Source organism: Scyliorhinus torazame, chromosome 8 (assembly GCF_047496885.1).
Source record: "Scyliorhinus torazame isolate Kashiwa2021f chromosome 8, sScyTor2.1, whole genome shotgun sequence".
NCBI lineage: Eukaryota > Metazoa > Chordata > Chondrichthyes > Carcharhiniformes > Scyliorhinidae > Scyliorhinus > Scyliorhinus torazame.
Window position 1 is genome coordinate 133,616,547 of NC_092714.1, and position 14,444 is coordinate 133,630,990.

Consider the following 14,444-nt stretch of genomic DNA (forward strand, 5'->3'; position numbering starts at 1 on the left):
AGGTCGTTCATACTGTGTATGTACACAGCGGATGCTTCTCCAGTGTCTGGAATCACTTGTGCAGAAAGTGCAAAGTGGAGTGGTGCTAAATTTTGAAAAAACGGGCCCAGATCCAGCATCTGTTGGAGAAGGTAAGTTTTATATCCTTGTTGCCTAAACTAACATTTTTAATCCCTGTGGCTTATAAATGTGATTCGTAGACAGAACGTCTTTTTGGCTTGACAGCAGCATCCTGCTGATGGAAAATACCACTCGTGTTGCTACTGCAAAGGAGCAATATGAAATTATTAGATTCAATTCTTGCTTTGAGATCTCTTCCCTTTCAGGGTAATTTAAGGTAGAGTGTCCTTGTCAAGATTGTTAATGCTGGAGAATGAAATTCTCTGCATTTGAAGGCACACTTTGTCTGTATCAAGTACACTCAGACTATGTATAGCCACGTCCTGCATCAGTGTGTACCTTAAGCATTTTCCACACCAGTGCTGTTTTCAATTAGTACTTATTAGGGACATTTTTCTGCAGGACAATGTTCCTTGTTATGATCCTGTGAGCGGCCATTGACATTTAAATAAGTTCAAACACCCAGTAATCAACTGGCAGAACAGTGCCACAAAATTCCATGTTTTAAAACAAAATCAAACCCTACTGTAGCAAAAATAAATTAAACAAAGCAAGCACTATTTCCTTAACACTATAGTTGAGAAAGACTTGTGCTATAAATTCAATTCTGCTCGTTACCTCCTCCGCCCATTCAAGATTTCTGTTACTTTGAGAAATCTTGAAGTTTCATTCACTTCTTCAGAGACCAACCCACAAGGTATGCTGCAGCCCTCTGGGATTCACTTTAATTCTCCGTGTGTTCCAGCTAACCTCTTGAGGTAAGATTCTATGAGGGTCCTTTCATTAGCCTTTTGACTTTGCCGCCCTCCACCTTTTCTTTACAGACCGCATGACTGTGGATGCCTCAACTCCTTGTTCGGGTTGCCGGCATAACCCCAACTGTCTTCCCACAGCTTTCCAGCTAACTTTGCTGACTGATTTCTGCCACAAAGTTCTGTTAAGGACCACTCTAGATTTCTTCCACTAGCTGCAAGCTAGAGCAAATCTTACAACTGCTTCCGTCTCGTGAAATTTGAACTGCGATCGTGCCCCACCCACATTCCACGTGGTGAATGATGAAGTTAGTATTTTCTCTGTTTGAAGTGCAGGCCTAACTGACTAACATTTATTTTCTTTTGCTCTCCCAACTCACTGAGTGGCATCCTGCACCTAAACCAAAACTGCACCTGCTTCTTTCTTTTCCCAAACTGAACTGCTTGGTTCTGTCAGCAAAACAACCAGACGGATTAAACAAACCAATCTTCTAACCAAGGCTGCACCCTGAATCGTAATCTGAAAGGCAATTGGCATGGTTTTGGATGGTTCGAATGGAAATGCAAATCATTTATTTTGCCTTCAATGCAACTCTGGATCCAGTAACCCAAATGAATAAGTAATTTGTATCTCGAATGGAGTTTTATGACCATCTTTCCCAGAATTACTCGCTTTGTCTTCTTTTATGGAAATAATGATAGACAGAATCACAGAATTATTATAGCGCAACAGGCCATTCACCCCACCATGTCTGCACCAGCTCTCCAAAAAAGCAGTTATCACAGTGCCATTCTCCAGCTTTCTCCACATAACCTTGCACATTGTTTTTTTTCAAATAATTATCTAATGCCCTGTTGAATACTTTAACTGAACCTGGTTCCACCACACTTTCAGGGTGTACATTCCAGACCCTAACAACTCGTTGTGAAACGTTTTTCTCATATTGCTTTTGCTTCTGATGTGAACTACCTTTGTGCCCCTCGTTCCTGACGAGGGGAAGCAGTTTCTCCCAATCTACTCTATCTAGACTCCTCATACTTTTGAATACCCCTGTCAAATCTCCTCGTCGCTTTCTTTTCTCCAAGGAAGAGTCCCAACCTCTCCATCTTTCTTCATAACAAGCTCCTGGACCCTGGAACTATTCTCATAAACCTCTTCTGCACTCTCTCCAATGCTCTCACATCCTTCCTAAAATGCAGTGCCCAGAACTGGGCATGATACTCCATCTCGTGTTTCACTCCTCATGTTCTATACAAGTTCAACATAACCTCCTTGCTTTTGTACTCTATGCCCCTATTAATAAAGTCTAGGATACTGTATCTCATTAACTACTCTGTGAACATGTCTTAATGACTTATGCACATATACACCCTGGTCCCTCTGCTCCTGCACCCCCTTAGAGTAGTACCATATATTTATCACATATTTCTCCACATTGAACTTCACCTGCCAGCTATCTGCCTGTTGCACTAGTTTGTCTATGTGCTTTGAAGTTATCAACTGTCCTCCTCACAGTTTACAATGCTTTCAGGTTTTGTATTGTCTGCAAATTGGTTCCCTGTACACCAATGTCAAGATCATTAATATCTGTCAGAAAAAGCCAGAAATGACCCCCCCCCCCCCCCCCCGGGCGCAAGGTTTCAAGGGGTTTGTTTATTGTTTAGGTATAAAATTTGAAAAATGTGAATAAAAATACTTCAAAAAGAAATTGATAGTGGGGGGGAGGGAGAAGGGGGAGAGAAACTAAAGAATGGGCAATCCATTTCTGGACTCTTGTAGAGCCAGGGCATTGAGAAGGGATTAAAATTACAAGGAAGGTGATATTAGATAGACAGTACTTAAAATGTTGTCAAGGCACCAGATGAGATATATCCAAGGACACTGGATTTGGATGCCTTATACAGAAGCTGGACCCACACGACGAGTTTAGGCTTTTCCCAAGCCGTTCCAATACCACAAACAAATGCCCCCATTCAACTCAACAAATTCCTTCTCGGTGTCCAGTGCCCCAATAACCTTCTGCTGGGGATAAAACTACATTTAAAAGCCACCTCACATTCAACGACAACCGGCACCCCTTCACGCATCCCATCTGATCATCCCCAATAACCTGAGGGAGTCACTCCTCCAGCCTCACTGTAAAATCCTGGCCAAAATCCTGGCATCCATATTTAGTAAAGAAATGGGACGGTACGACCCACATTCCACCGGGTCCTTATCCTTCTTTAACAGAAGTGAGATGGACGCTTGCAGCATTGTCTCTGGAAGAGACCCCCGTGCTACCGAATCCTCAAACATCTCTACCAGTAATGGCACCAGTTGATTAGCAAACATTTCATAAAATTCCACCGAGAATCCATCCAGCCCCGGCGCCTTAACTGTCTGCATGTGCCCAATTGCTGTCCAGACCTCCAACACTCCCAATGGGTCCTCCAGCCCTTTCCAGCCCTCTTCTTCTACCTTGGGATTCTCCAACCTCTCCAGAAATTCCCGTGTATCCAACTCCTCCCTGGCGGCTCCGACTTATCAAAAGCCCCGTTGACTTTATCCAGCGTCAAAACATCGACACAAGTTCCCCACCTAAATCTCGAATCTGGACAATCTCTCGGGAGATTTCCTGCCGCCTCAACAGACCTGCTAGGAGACGACTGGCCTTCTCTCCCTATTCGTATATTACCCCTATTGAGCGCTGCAACTGGTCCTATCCGTAGATAATAGATCAAATTGCATCTTCAACTTTCAGATAGCCGAAAGCTATGGGGTGGGGTCACTCAAGTACCTTCTGTCTTCCTCCAAGATCTCGTCACCACCCATTGCCGCTCTTCTTTTGCCTCCTTATCTATCTCCACCTTGTGTGAGATTATCTCATCTCTCATCACCGCTTTTTGGTCCCCCACAATACTGCGGGCAACCCCTCTCCATTCTTGTTGAACTCCACATACTCAGTCACCCTGGCCATCTTCACACAAAATCCCAAACAGCCCCACCTCCAAAACAACATCATAGAATTATAGAATCCCTACAGTGCAGAAGGAGGCCATTCGGCCCACTGAAGTCGACGCCAACCCTCTTGAAAGAGCACCCAACCTAGACCAACTCCTCTGCCCTAGCCCCATATCCCCACCTAATCTGCACATCCCTGGACACTAGGGGGAAATTTATATTGTGGCCAATCCTCCTAACCTGTACTTCTTTCGACATCCACCAGGTGCGGAGCGTGATCAGAAATCACTATAGTGGAATGTTCCGCTTTGTTCACCCCTGGCAGTAGAGACTTTTCCATCACAAAAAAGTCGATGCGCGAGTACAAGTTGTGCACCGAAGAGAAAAACTGCAATTCCCTGCCCCCAGGATGCAATTACCATGACAGATCTGCTCCGAACGCCCTCCATACTTTCGCTACCCCTGTAGGGGCCAACGACTTTGGTTTAGACCAATCCCACTTCGAGTTCCGAATGTAATTCAAATTTCCCCCCAAAATCATCTGGTGCGTGTCCATGTCTGATATGGAATGGCTGCTAGCATCCTCTTCATGAACTCTATATCTTCCCAGATTGTGACGCACATGGTCCTAAAACCATCAACTTACCTTCCAATGTCCCCGTAATGGTAGCGCAGTGGTTAGCACTGTAGCTTCACGGCGCCAGGATCCCAGTTCAATTCCCTGCTTGGGTCACTGTCTGCGGAGTCTGCATGTTCTCCATGTGTCTGCGTGGGTTTCCTCCGGGTGCTCCGGTTTCCTCCAACAAGTCCTGAAAGACCTGCTTGTTCGGTGAATTGGACATTCTGAATTCTCCCTCTGTGTACCTGAACAGGTGCCGGAATGTGGCGATGAGAGGCTTTTCTTTTTTTTTAATAAATATTTTATTGAAAATTTTTGGTCAACCAACACAGTACATTGTGCATCCTTTACACAACATTATAACAACACAGATAACAATGACCTATTTTATATAAACAAAGAACAAAAAAATAAATAAATATTAAATAACAAAAATGAAAACTAGCCCTAATTGGCAACTGCCTTGTCACAGGCTACACCCCCCCCTGCCCACCCCCCCCCCCCCCCCATCCCTCCCCCCCCCCCCCCCCCCCCCCCCCCCCCAAATCCTGGGCTGCTGCTGCTGCCTTCTTTTTTCCCGCCATCTATCTATCCGCAAGATATTCGACGAACGGTTGCCACCGCCTGGTGAACCCTTGAGCCGACCCCCTTAGGACGAACTTAATCCGCTCTAGCTTTATGAACCCCGCCATGTCATTTATCCAGGTCTCCACCCCCGGGGGCTTGGCTTCTTTCCACATTAACAATATCCTGCGCCAGGCTACTAGGGACGCAAAGGCCAAAACATCGGCCTCTCTCGCCTCCTGCACTCCCGGCTCTTGTGCAACCCCAAATATAGCCAACCCCCAGCTTGGTTCGACCCGGACTCCTACTACTTTTGAAAGCGCCTTTGTCACCCCCATCCAAAACCCCTGTAGTGCCGGGCATGACCAAAACATATGGGTATGATTCGCTGGGCTTCTCGAGCACCTCGCACACCTATCCTCCACCCCAAAAAATTTACTGATCCGTGTTCCAGTCATATGTGCCCTGTGTAATACCTTAAACTGAATTAGGCTTAGCCTGGCACACGAGGACGACGAGTTTACCCTGCTTAGGGCATCTGCCCACAGCCCCTCCTCGATCTCCTCCCCTAGCTCTTCTTCCCATTTCCCTTTTAGTTCATCCACCATAGTCTCCCCTTCGTCCCTCATTTCCCTATATATATCTGACACCTTACCATCCCCCACCCATTTCTTTGAGATCACTCTGTCCTGCACCTTTTGTGTCGGGAGCTGCGGAAATTCCCTCACCTGTTGCCTCGCAAAAGCCCTCAATTGCATATACCTGAATGCATTCCCTTGGGGCAACCCGTATTTCTCGGTCAGCGCTCCCAGACTCGCGAACTTCCCATCCACAAATAGATCTTTCAGTTGCGTTATTCCTGCTCTTTGCCACATTCCATATCCCCCATCCATTCCCCCCGGGGCAAACCTATGGTTGTTTCTTATCGGGGACCCCCCCAATGCTCCAGTCTTTCCCCTATGTCGTCTCCACTGTCCCCAAATCTTCAGTGTAGCTACCACCACCGGGCTTGTGGTGTAGTTCCTCGGTGAGAACGGCAATGGGGCTGTCACCATAGCCTGCAGGCTAGTCCCCCTACAGGACGCCCTCACTAATCTCTTCCACGCTGCTCCCTCCTCCTCTCCCATCCACTTACTCACCATTGAAATATTAGCGGCCCAGTAGTACTCACTTAGGCTCGGTAGTGCCAGCCCCCCCCTATCCCTACTGCGCTGTAAGAATCCCTTCCTCACTCTCGGAGTCTTCCCGGCCCAAACAAAACCCATGATGCTCTTTTCTATCCTTTTAAAAAAAGCCTTCGTGATCACCACCGGGAGGCACTGAAACAAAAAGAGGAATCTCGGGAGGACCACCATCTTAACCGCCTGCACCCTCCCTGCCATTGACAATGCTACCATATCCCATCTCTTGAAATCATCCTCCATCTGTTCCACCAACCGCGTTAAATTTAGCCTGTGCAATGTGCCCCAATTCTTAGCTATCTGGATCCCCAGGTAACGAAAGTCTCTTGTTACCTTCCTCAACGGTAGGTCCTCTATTTCTCTACTCTGCTCCCCTGGATGCACCACAAACAGCTCACTCTTCCCCATGTTCAATTTATACCCTGAGAAATCCCCAAACTCCCCAAGTATCCGCATTATTTCTGGCATCCCCTCCGCCGGATCCGCCACATATAGTAGCAAATCATCCGCATACAAAGATACCCGGTGTTCCTCTCCTCCCCTAAGTACTCCCCTCCATCTCTTGGAACCCCTCAGCGCTATCGCCAGGGGCTCAATCGCCAGTGCAAACAGTAATGGGGACAGAGGACATCCCTGCCTTGTCCCTCTATGGAGCCGAAAATATGCCGATCCCCGTCCATTCGTGACCACACTCGCCACTGGGGCCCTATACAATAGCTGCACCCATCTAACATACCCCTCTCCAAAACCAAATCTCCTCAACACCTCCCACAAATAATCCCATTCCACTCTATCGAATGCTTTCTCGGCATCCATCGCCACTACTATCTCCGTTTCACCCTCTGGTGGGGCCATCATCATTACCCCTAACAGCCTCCGTATATTCGTGTTCAGCTGTCTCCCCTTCACAAACCCAGTTTGGTCCTCGTGAACCACCCCCGGGACACATTCCTCTATTCTCATTGCCATTACCTTGGCCAGGACCTTGGCATCCACATTTAGGAGGGAAATTGGTCTGTAGGACCCGCATTGTAGCGGGTCCTTTTCCTTCTTTAAGAGAAGCGATATCGTTGCTTCAGACATAGTCGGGGGCAGTTGTCCCCTTTCCTTTGCCTCGTTAAAGGTCCTCGTCAGTACCGGGGCGAGCAAGTCCAAATATTTTCTGTAGAATTCAACTGGGAATCCGTCCGGTCCCGGGACCTTTCCCGTCTGCATATTCCTAATTCCTTTCACCACTTCTTCTACCTCGATCTGTGCTCCCAGTCCCACCCTTTCCTGCTCTTTCACCTTGGGAATTTCCAGCCGATCCAAAAAGTCCATCATTCTCTCCCTCCCATCCGTGGGTTGAGCTTCATATAATTTTTTATAAAATGTCTTGAACACTTCATTCACTCTCTCCGCTCCCCGCTCCATCTCTCCTTCCTCGTCCCTCACTCCCCCTATTTCCCTCGCTGCTCCCCTTTTCCTCAATTGGTGTGCCAGCAATCTGCTCGCCTTCTCCCCATATTCATACTGTACACCCTGCGCCTTCCTCCATTGTGCCTCTGCAGTGCCTGTAGTCAGCAAGTCAAATTCCACATGCAGCCTTTGCCTTTCCCTGTACAATCCCTCCTCCGGTGCTTCCGCATATTGTCTGTCCACCCTCAAAAGTTCTTGCAGCAACCGCTCCCGTTCCTTACTCTCCTGCTTCCCTTTATGTGCCCTTATTGATATCAGCTCCCCCCTAACCACCGCCTTCAACGCCTCCCAGACCATTCCCACCTGGACCTCCCCATTGTCATTGAGTTCCAAGTACTTTTCAATACATCCCCTCACCCTTAGACACCCCCCCTCATCCGCCATTAGTCCCATGTCCATTCTCCAGGGTGGGCGCCCTCCTGCTTCCTCCCCTATCTCCAAGTCCACCCAGTGTGGGGCATGATCCGAAATGGCTATAGCCGTATATTCCGTTCCCCTCACCTTCGGGATCAATGCCCTACCCAGCACAAAAAAGTCTATGCGCGAATAGACTTTATGGACATAGGAGAAAAACGAGAACTCCTTACTCCTAGGTCTACTGAATCTCCACGGGTCCACCCCTCCCACCTGCTCCATAAAATCTTTAAGCACCTTGGCTGCTGCCGGCCTCCTATCAGTCCTGGACTTCGACCTATCCAGCCCTGGTTCCAACACCGTGTTAAAGTCTCCCCCCATTATCAGCTTTCCCGTCACTAGGTCCGGAATGCGTCCTAGCATTCGCCTCATAAAATTGGCATCATCCCAGTTCGGGGCATACACGTTTACCAAAACCACCATCTCTCCCTGTAGTTTGCCACTCACCATCATGTATCTGCCCCCGCTATCCGCCACTATAGTCTTTGCCTCGAACATTACCCGCTTCCCCACTAATATAGCCACCCCCCTGTTTTTCGCATCCAGCCCCGAATGGAACACCTGCCCCACCCATCCTTTGCGCAGCCTAACCTGGTCTATCAGTTTCAGGTGCGTTTCCTGTAACATAACCACATCTGCTTTAAGTTTCTTAAGGTGTGCGAGTACCCGTGCCCTCTTTATCGGCCCGTTGAGCCCTCTCACGTTCCACGTGATCAGCCGAGTTGGGGGGCTTCCCAACCCCCCCCCTTGCCGATTAGCCATCATCTTTTTCCAGCTTCTCACCCAGTTCCCACGCAGCTGTATCTCCCCCAGGCGGTGCCCCCCGCCCATCCTCTCCCGTACCCACTCCCCCCTTTCCCCAGCAGCAGCAACCCAGTTATTCCCCCCTCCCACCCCCCCCGCTAGACCCCCCGCTAGCGTAATTACTCCCCCCATGTTGCTCCCAGAAGTCAGCAAACTCTGGCTGACCTCGGCTTCCCCCCGTGACCACGGCTCGCACCGTGCGACGCCCCCTCCTTCCTGCTTCTCTATTCCCGCCATAATTATCATAGCGCGGGAACCAAGCCCGCGCTTCTCCCTTGGCCCCGCCCCCCATGGCCAACGCCCCATCTCCTCTCCCTCCCCACCTCCCCCCATCACCACCTGTGGGAGAGAGAAAAGTTACCATATCGCAGGATTAGAACATAAAACCCCTCTTCGCCCCCCACATTCGCCCCACCACTTTGTCCAAACGTTCTTTTTAATAATCCACTCACTCCAGTTTTTCTTCTACAATAAAAGTCCACGCTTCATCCGCCGTCTCAAAGTAGTGGTGCCTCCCTTGATATGTGACCCATAGTCTTGCCGGTTGCAGCATTCCAAATTTTATCTTCCTTTTATGAAGCACCGCCTTGGCCCGATTAAAGCTCGCCCTCCTTCTCGCCACCTCCGCACTCCAGTCTTGATAAACGCGGATCACCGCGTTCTCCCATTTACTGCACCGAGTTTTCTTCGCCCATCTAAGGACCATTTCTCTATCCTTGAAACGGAGGAATCTCACCACTATAGCTCTGGGAGTTTCTCCTGCTCTCGATCCTCGCGCCATAACTCGGTACGCTCCCTCCACCTCCAACGGACCCGTCGGGGCCTCCGCTCCCATTAACGAGTGCAGCATCGTGCTCACATATGCCCCGACCTCCGCCCCCTCCACACCTTCAGGAAGACCAAGAATCCTCAGGTTGTTCCTCCTTGCGTTGTTTTCGTGTGCCCCCAACCTCTCCACACATCGTTTCTGATGTGCCTCCTGTATCTCCGTCTTCACCACCAGGCCCTGTATATCGTCCTCATTCTCGGCTGCCTTCGCCTTCACGACCCGAAGCTCCTGCTCCTGGGTCTTTTGTTCCTCCTTTAGCCCTTCGATCGCCTGTAGTATCGGGGCCAACAGTTCTTTCTTCATTTCCTTTTTTATCTCCTCCACGCAGCATTTCAAGAACTCTTGTTGTTCAGGGCCCCATATGAAACTGCCACCTTCCGACGCCATCTTGGTTTTAGCTTGCCTTCCTTGCCGCTGTTCCAAAGGATCCGCTGCAATCCGGCCACTTTCCTCTCCTTTTTCCATCCGTGTCCATGGGGGAGTTCCCTTCTGGTTTACCGCACGGTGTTTTTTGCCGTTAAAATTGCCGTTGGGGCTCCTGTCAAGAGCCCAAAAGTCCGTTCCACCGGGAGCTGCCGAAACGTGCGACTTAGCTGGTCATCGCCGCACCCGGAAGTGATGAGAGGCTTTTCATAGTAACTTCATTGCAGTGTTAATATAAGCCTACTTGTGACCATAAAGATTATTATTACCTATGACATACCTGCCACTCTGGTCCGCTACCAGTGTCCCCATCTGGAACCAAACTCCTTTGTTAATTAGTATCGCCATCCCCCGGGCTCTGCTATCAAAGCCTGAGAGGAACAACTGGCTCAGCCAACCCTTTCGTAGCCTTACCTCACCCTTCACCCGCAGGTGGGTCTCTTGCGAAAGCACCACCACATCAGCCCTCAAGCTCTTCAAATGTGAGAAAACTCTCCCTTGCTGCGTTGGGCCTCTCAACCCCCATGCATTCCACGTAACCAATTGAACCGGAGCCTTTCAACTCCCATCCTTTTTAAGTCAGCCATTTCCACCGCCAGGGAATTTCCCCTCCATCCCCCATAACTATAAAACCAGAGCCCACCCAAAATGCCAGCCAGCCCCATCTTGGTATATCCGAATACTGCTGCCTTCCCACCCCTCCCAATTCTCCTTGACCCTTCAGGACCCTCTCCTTCGTCTGATAGCTGTGAAAAAATGCAATCACAGCTTGTGGTGGCTCATTCATCTGTGGCTTCACCCGGAACGACTACTCTGGTGGGCCCAATCAAGCTTGATGGGGGAGATCTAATTCTCCTCCCCCATCGACTTCATAAACATTGCCTCAAAATATTCAGTCGGCCTCGAACCCTCCACCCCTTCAGGCAACCCCACGATCCTGAGGTTCAGCTACCTCAACCTATTCCCAGGTCCTCGACCTTGGCTCTCAGACCTTGTTTCTGTCCTCCACCCTCCGCAAATCTGCATCCAGCGAGGCCAACTGCTCGCTATGTCGCGATAGTGTCTCCTCCACACCCTTAAACACCTCACCATACTTGCGCAATGTCTATGAAGTCCTCCCCAAAGCCACCTCACCATGCTCATGCATTGTCTATGAAGTTCTCCCCAAAGCCTTTATCGGGACCAATGCATCGTCCACAGATTTAGTTATGAGGGTCTCCATCATTTCTCTCCCTTTTCTCTTGAAATGCTTGCCGAATTGTCTTTCAAATTCGACAATCATTACCTCCGTCAGTCTGTCCACTGTAATAGGTGCGGCCCCACTCAACGACCTTCACTCTGCCCCCCAGCAGGACTCCACATCTTGCTCAATTCCTCACAGGGCTTCTGCTCACACCTTTCTTTCCAACATTCTTTTTTGCGCCTTTGACATCCTCACCCAAAAGGCTCTCAAATAGGAAGAATTTGTCCACAGATTTCCCCTTGGTAACTGGGTGAAAAGAACCAAAAATCAAGCCATCTTACGGGCGATCTCCTTCTACAAATCACCACCTAAGTCCCCCGTTATCAATTCTGACCGTGTAAGATCACAGGTTAATTAAACCTAGGCTTGATTGATTTGATTTTACATTAGGGTTGTCATCAGCTTCTTAATCAAGCTTTTTCCATTTATCTACAGTTAAAAATATTTAATACCTAAAACTAAAAGGTATATTTCAAACATATGAATAATGAACTAGATTTTCACACCATTCCAACAATTGTAGATAGCCTAAACTCTCGGGCTCCTTAAAATCAGCAGACCGAGGATTCATTGACACTCTTGTTCTGGATTAGATTTAAACTCTGGTCTCACAAGTGAAAGGTCAGTCATATAGTTTATTGCATCTCTGGTTTATCCACCTCCCTTGTGATTAGAAATCAATGTATACTGTGGATGAATATATAATATCATCAAGCAACCTGTTGTAGCGCATTGAACAAAAGAATTATAGAGATGGTTGTTTGTCACTGATATTTTATTAATCTTGTCTAGATGGTATTCTTGAAGCACTTAAATCTGCTCCTCCTTTTGGACCTCACCTTTGGCACAGTTGTCACAAACTCATCTATGTACGGCCCAACCACAAAACTGGTGTTCCAGTTGGACATTGGCCAATCCCAGAGTCCTTTTGGCCAGACCAAAACTCTCCAACCCTAGTAAGTTTTTGCCAATCTACTAATGTATTTGTTCACCGCCAGGACATTTCTTGCATGCTAGTTAAATCATTTGAATTACTGTATTCATGCGTATATATGTGTCTAAAATGGCAATTGAAAGATTTTGCCCCTTTTTTATTTGCCTTCCTATCTTGCACTGTTTGGCTATTTGTGTGTGTGCATAAGAATACTGAGCCACTACTACCTCATCACTCCCAGAGAACACCCCATGGGAATTATTTGGATTGTGGCTCCTCTCCTGTATACACAAACAATCCCAAAACTTGCCTTGTGGGATGCAAAGAAGAAGAAACTCTTTATATAAAGACTACTCTTGCACCTTGAATCAATGTTTTAAGACCACTTGTTGCTCTTTTTAATAACGAGGCTCTATTTATAATATGATATGTCCCAACAGCTTCGCCAATACTGTGGGTATTTCTATTTATCTCGGTGAACCACAAGCCTTTCTCTTATATCGGTCAAATGACCACACAACCAGTTAGTCAGTTCAAAAGATGGTTTATTTACACACACCAGGATTACATCGACATGCAAACACAATATCTACTACGAGTTAAACCTATCAGCTACAATAACCTATACTTAACTTCAGGGCGACCGGCACTGTGCAGATGAATAAGGCCTTTATCTTGATCTCACGTGGCTGGTTTGAAGAAATGGCTCTGTCTCTGCTGGGCTCACCCGTCAGGTAGCGATCGTTGGTCTTGAACTTGGCTGTCTAGTCGTTATGTTGCAGTTGGTGCGGGCACAGGCCGATCCCAAAAGAGGTTGGCACAGGCCGGGTCCAAAAGTGACAGAACACATGGCTGTGTCCTCTTTTATCCCTCTGGGATTTTGCGCTCTTTGGGGCGGTCCTTAACCTTGGACCCAATAGTTCGACAGTGCTGTGATCACTGCCTTCGATTTCGGCCAATAAAGGGGCGGGTGACTTGGTGGCTGGGCGGGTCCTTAGCGGTCATTGACCTTGGTAGTTGGGCTCTCTGAGTAAAGGGAGTGGCGCCGATCAGCCTGTGGCTGTATCGGTTTCTTGATTAGAGTCCAGTTGTTCTGGGGAATGGGCCATTAAAATGCAAATGAGCAGGGGTTTCAATCAGGTCTAGCTACCTGCGTTTCAAATACACAGAAGCTCTGTATCTGTCTGAGTCCTGGATTGTCCATAATTCCCATGGTCCTTTGCAGGTGGCCATCCCAGATGGCTACACACTTGACTGCTCATGACAGTCCATCAAGGAGCTCCTTCAAAATGTTATGTATTTGCTAGTATTGTAAAATCCAATTAGTATTTCTCCTTAACAATATGTCCATCAAAATTTTAGAATAACTTATTTGACCGTTATAGAGAATTAATTTTCTGTTTGAGATTAATTTAATATATTGAATGAATTTTTGATTATGGGCAATGTTTGTTTCATTCTGTACACTCTCTCTTAAACCAGCCACCTCGCAATGCTCATCCTGTGGTGAAATTTTCCTGCGTTGATTGTGACCCAATGGTTATTGATAAACTGCCTTTTGATAAATATGAGCTGGAACCTTCACCTTTAACCCAATATATTCTGGAACGTAAATCTCCTCACACCTGCTGGCAGGTAAGAGAGCCCCATACAGCTTTTATCTTTTTGTATATCCACCTTGAAATTAATTCTCAGGTGAAATCCTACTAGAAATCATTAAATAGTATCCTAGTTATTGTTAACTGTGACAATTCCCAATTTTAATTTTCCTGTATGTTACGAGCATTAGCTATTGTTTCATGTATATAATATTTGTCAACAAGGCAAATAAAGCTGGGCCTTCGCTCAGCTAGCTGATATTTGAAGGTGACCTTATAATGATTTATGGAGACTAGATTTGGTTGGTAAATTTAATTTGTGGTGTGTCAGAGATAGACTCCACAGATAAAAAGGCAGGTATTTTCAGAAATACAAACTTAAAAAGTGAATGGCGGCTATTTAAGTTAAAGAGTTGAGGAAATTAAGTTAAGGAAATGGAAATTGTGTAAGATAAGTGCAAACTTGATGGTATAATTTTTAACTGCAGTGCCACCAAGCATGTCTTCACATCCTCCGTCCTGGAATGCTGTTACGTTTTTCTTGACAATTTTTGACTCCCA

At 47.4% G+C, this 14,444-nt stretch overlaps 1 protein-coding gene across 4 annotated transcripts in view; it reads left to right on the forward strand.

Moving 5' to 3' along the window:
- ints6 (integrator complex subunit 6) overlaps nucleotides 1-14,444 on the forward strand; it is a 202,364-nt gene that overhangs the window by 86,690 nt on the left and 101,230 nt on the right. For all 4 annotated transcript variants that reach the window (XR_011948714.1, XR_011948713.1, XM_072514208.1 and 1 more), the window contains exons 6-8: nucleotides 3-131; nucleotides 12,144-12,307; nucleotides 13,768-13,920. Coding sequence is in view for 2 of the 4 variants with exons in the window: in XM_072514208.1 (XP_072370309.1) it covers nucleotides 3-131; nucleotides 12,144-12,307; nucleotides 13,768-13,920 (446 nt within the window). In the remaining 2 variants the exon portion in view is untranslated. The remainder of the gene's footprint in view (nucleotides 1-2; nucleotides 132-12,143; nucleotides 12,308-13,767; nucleotides 13,921-14,444) is intronic.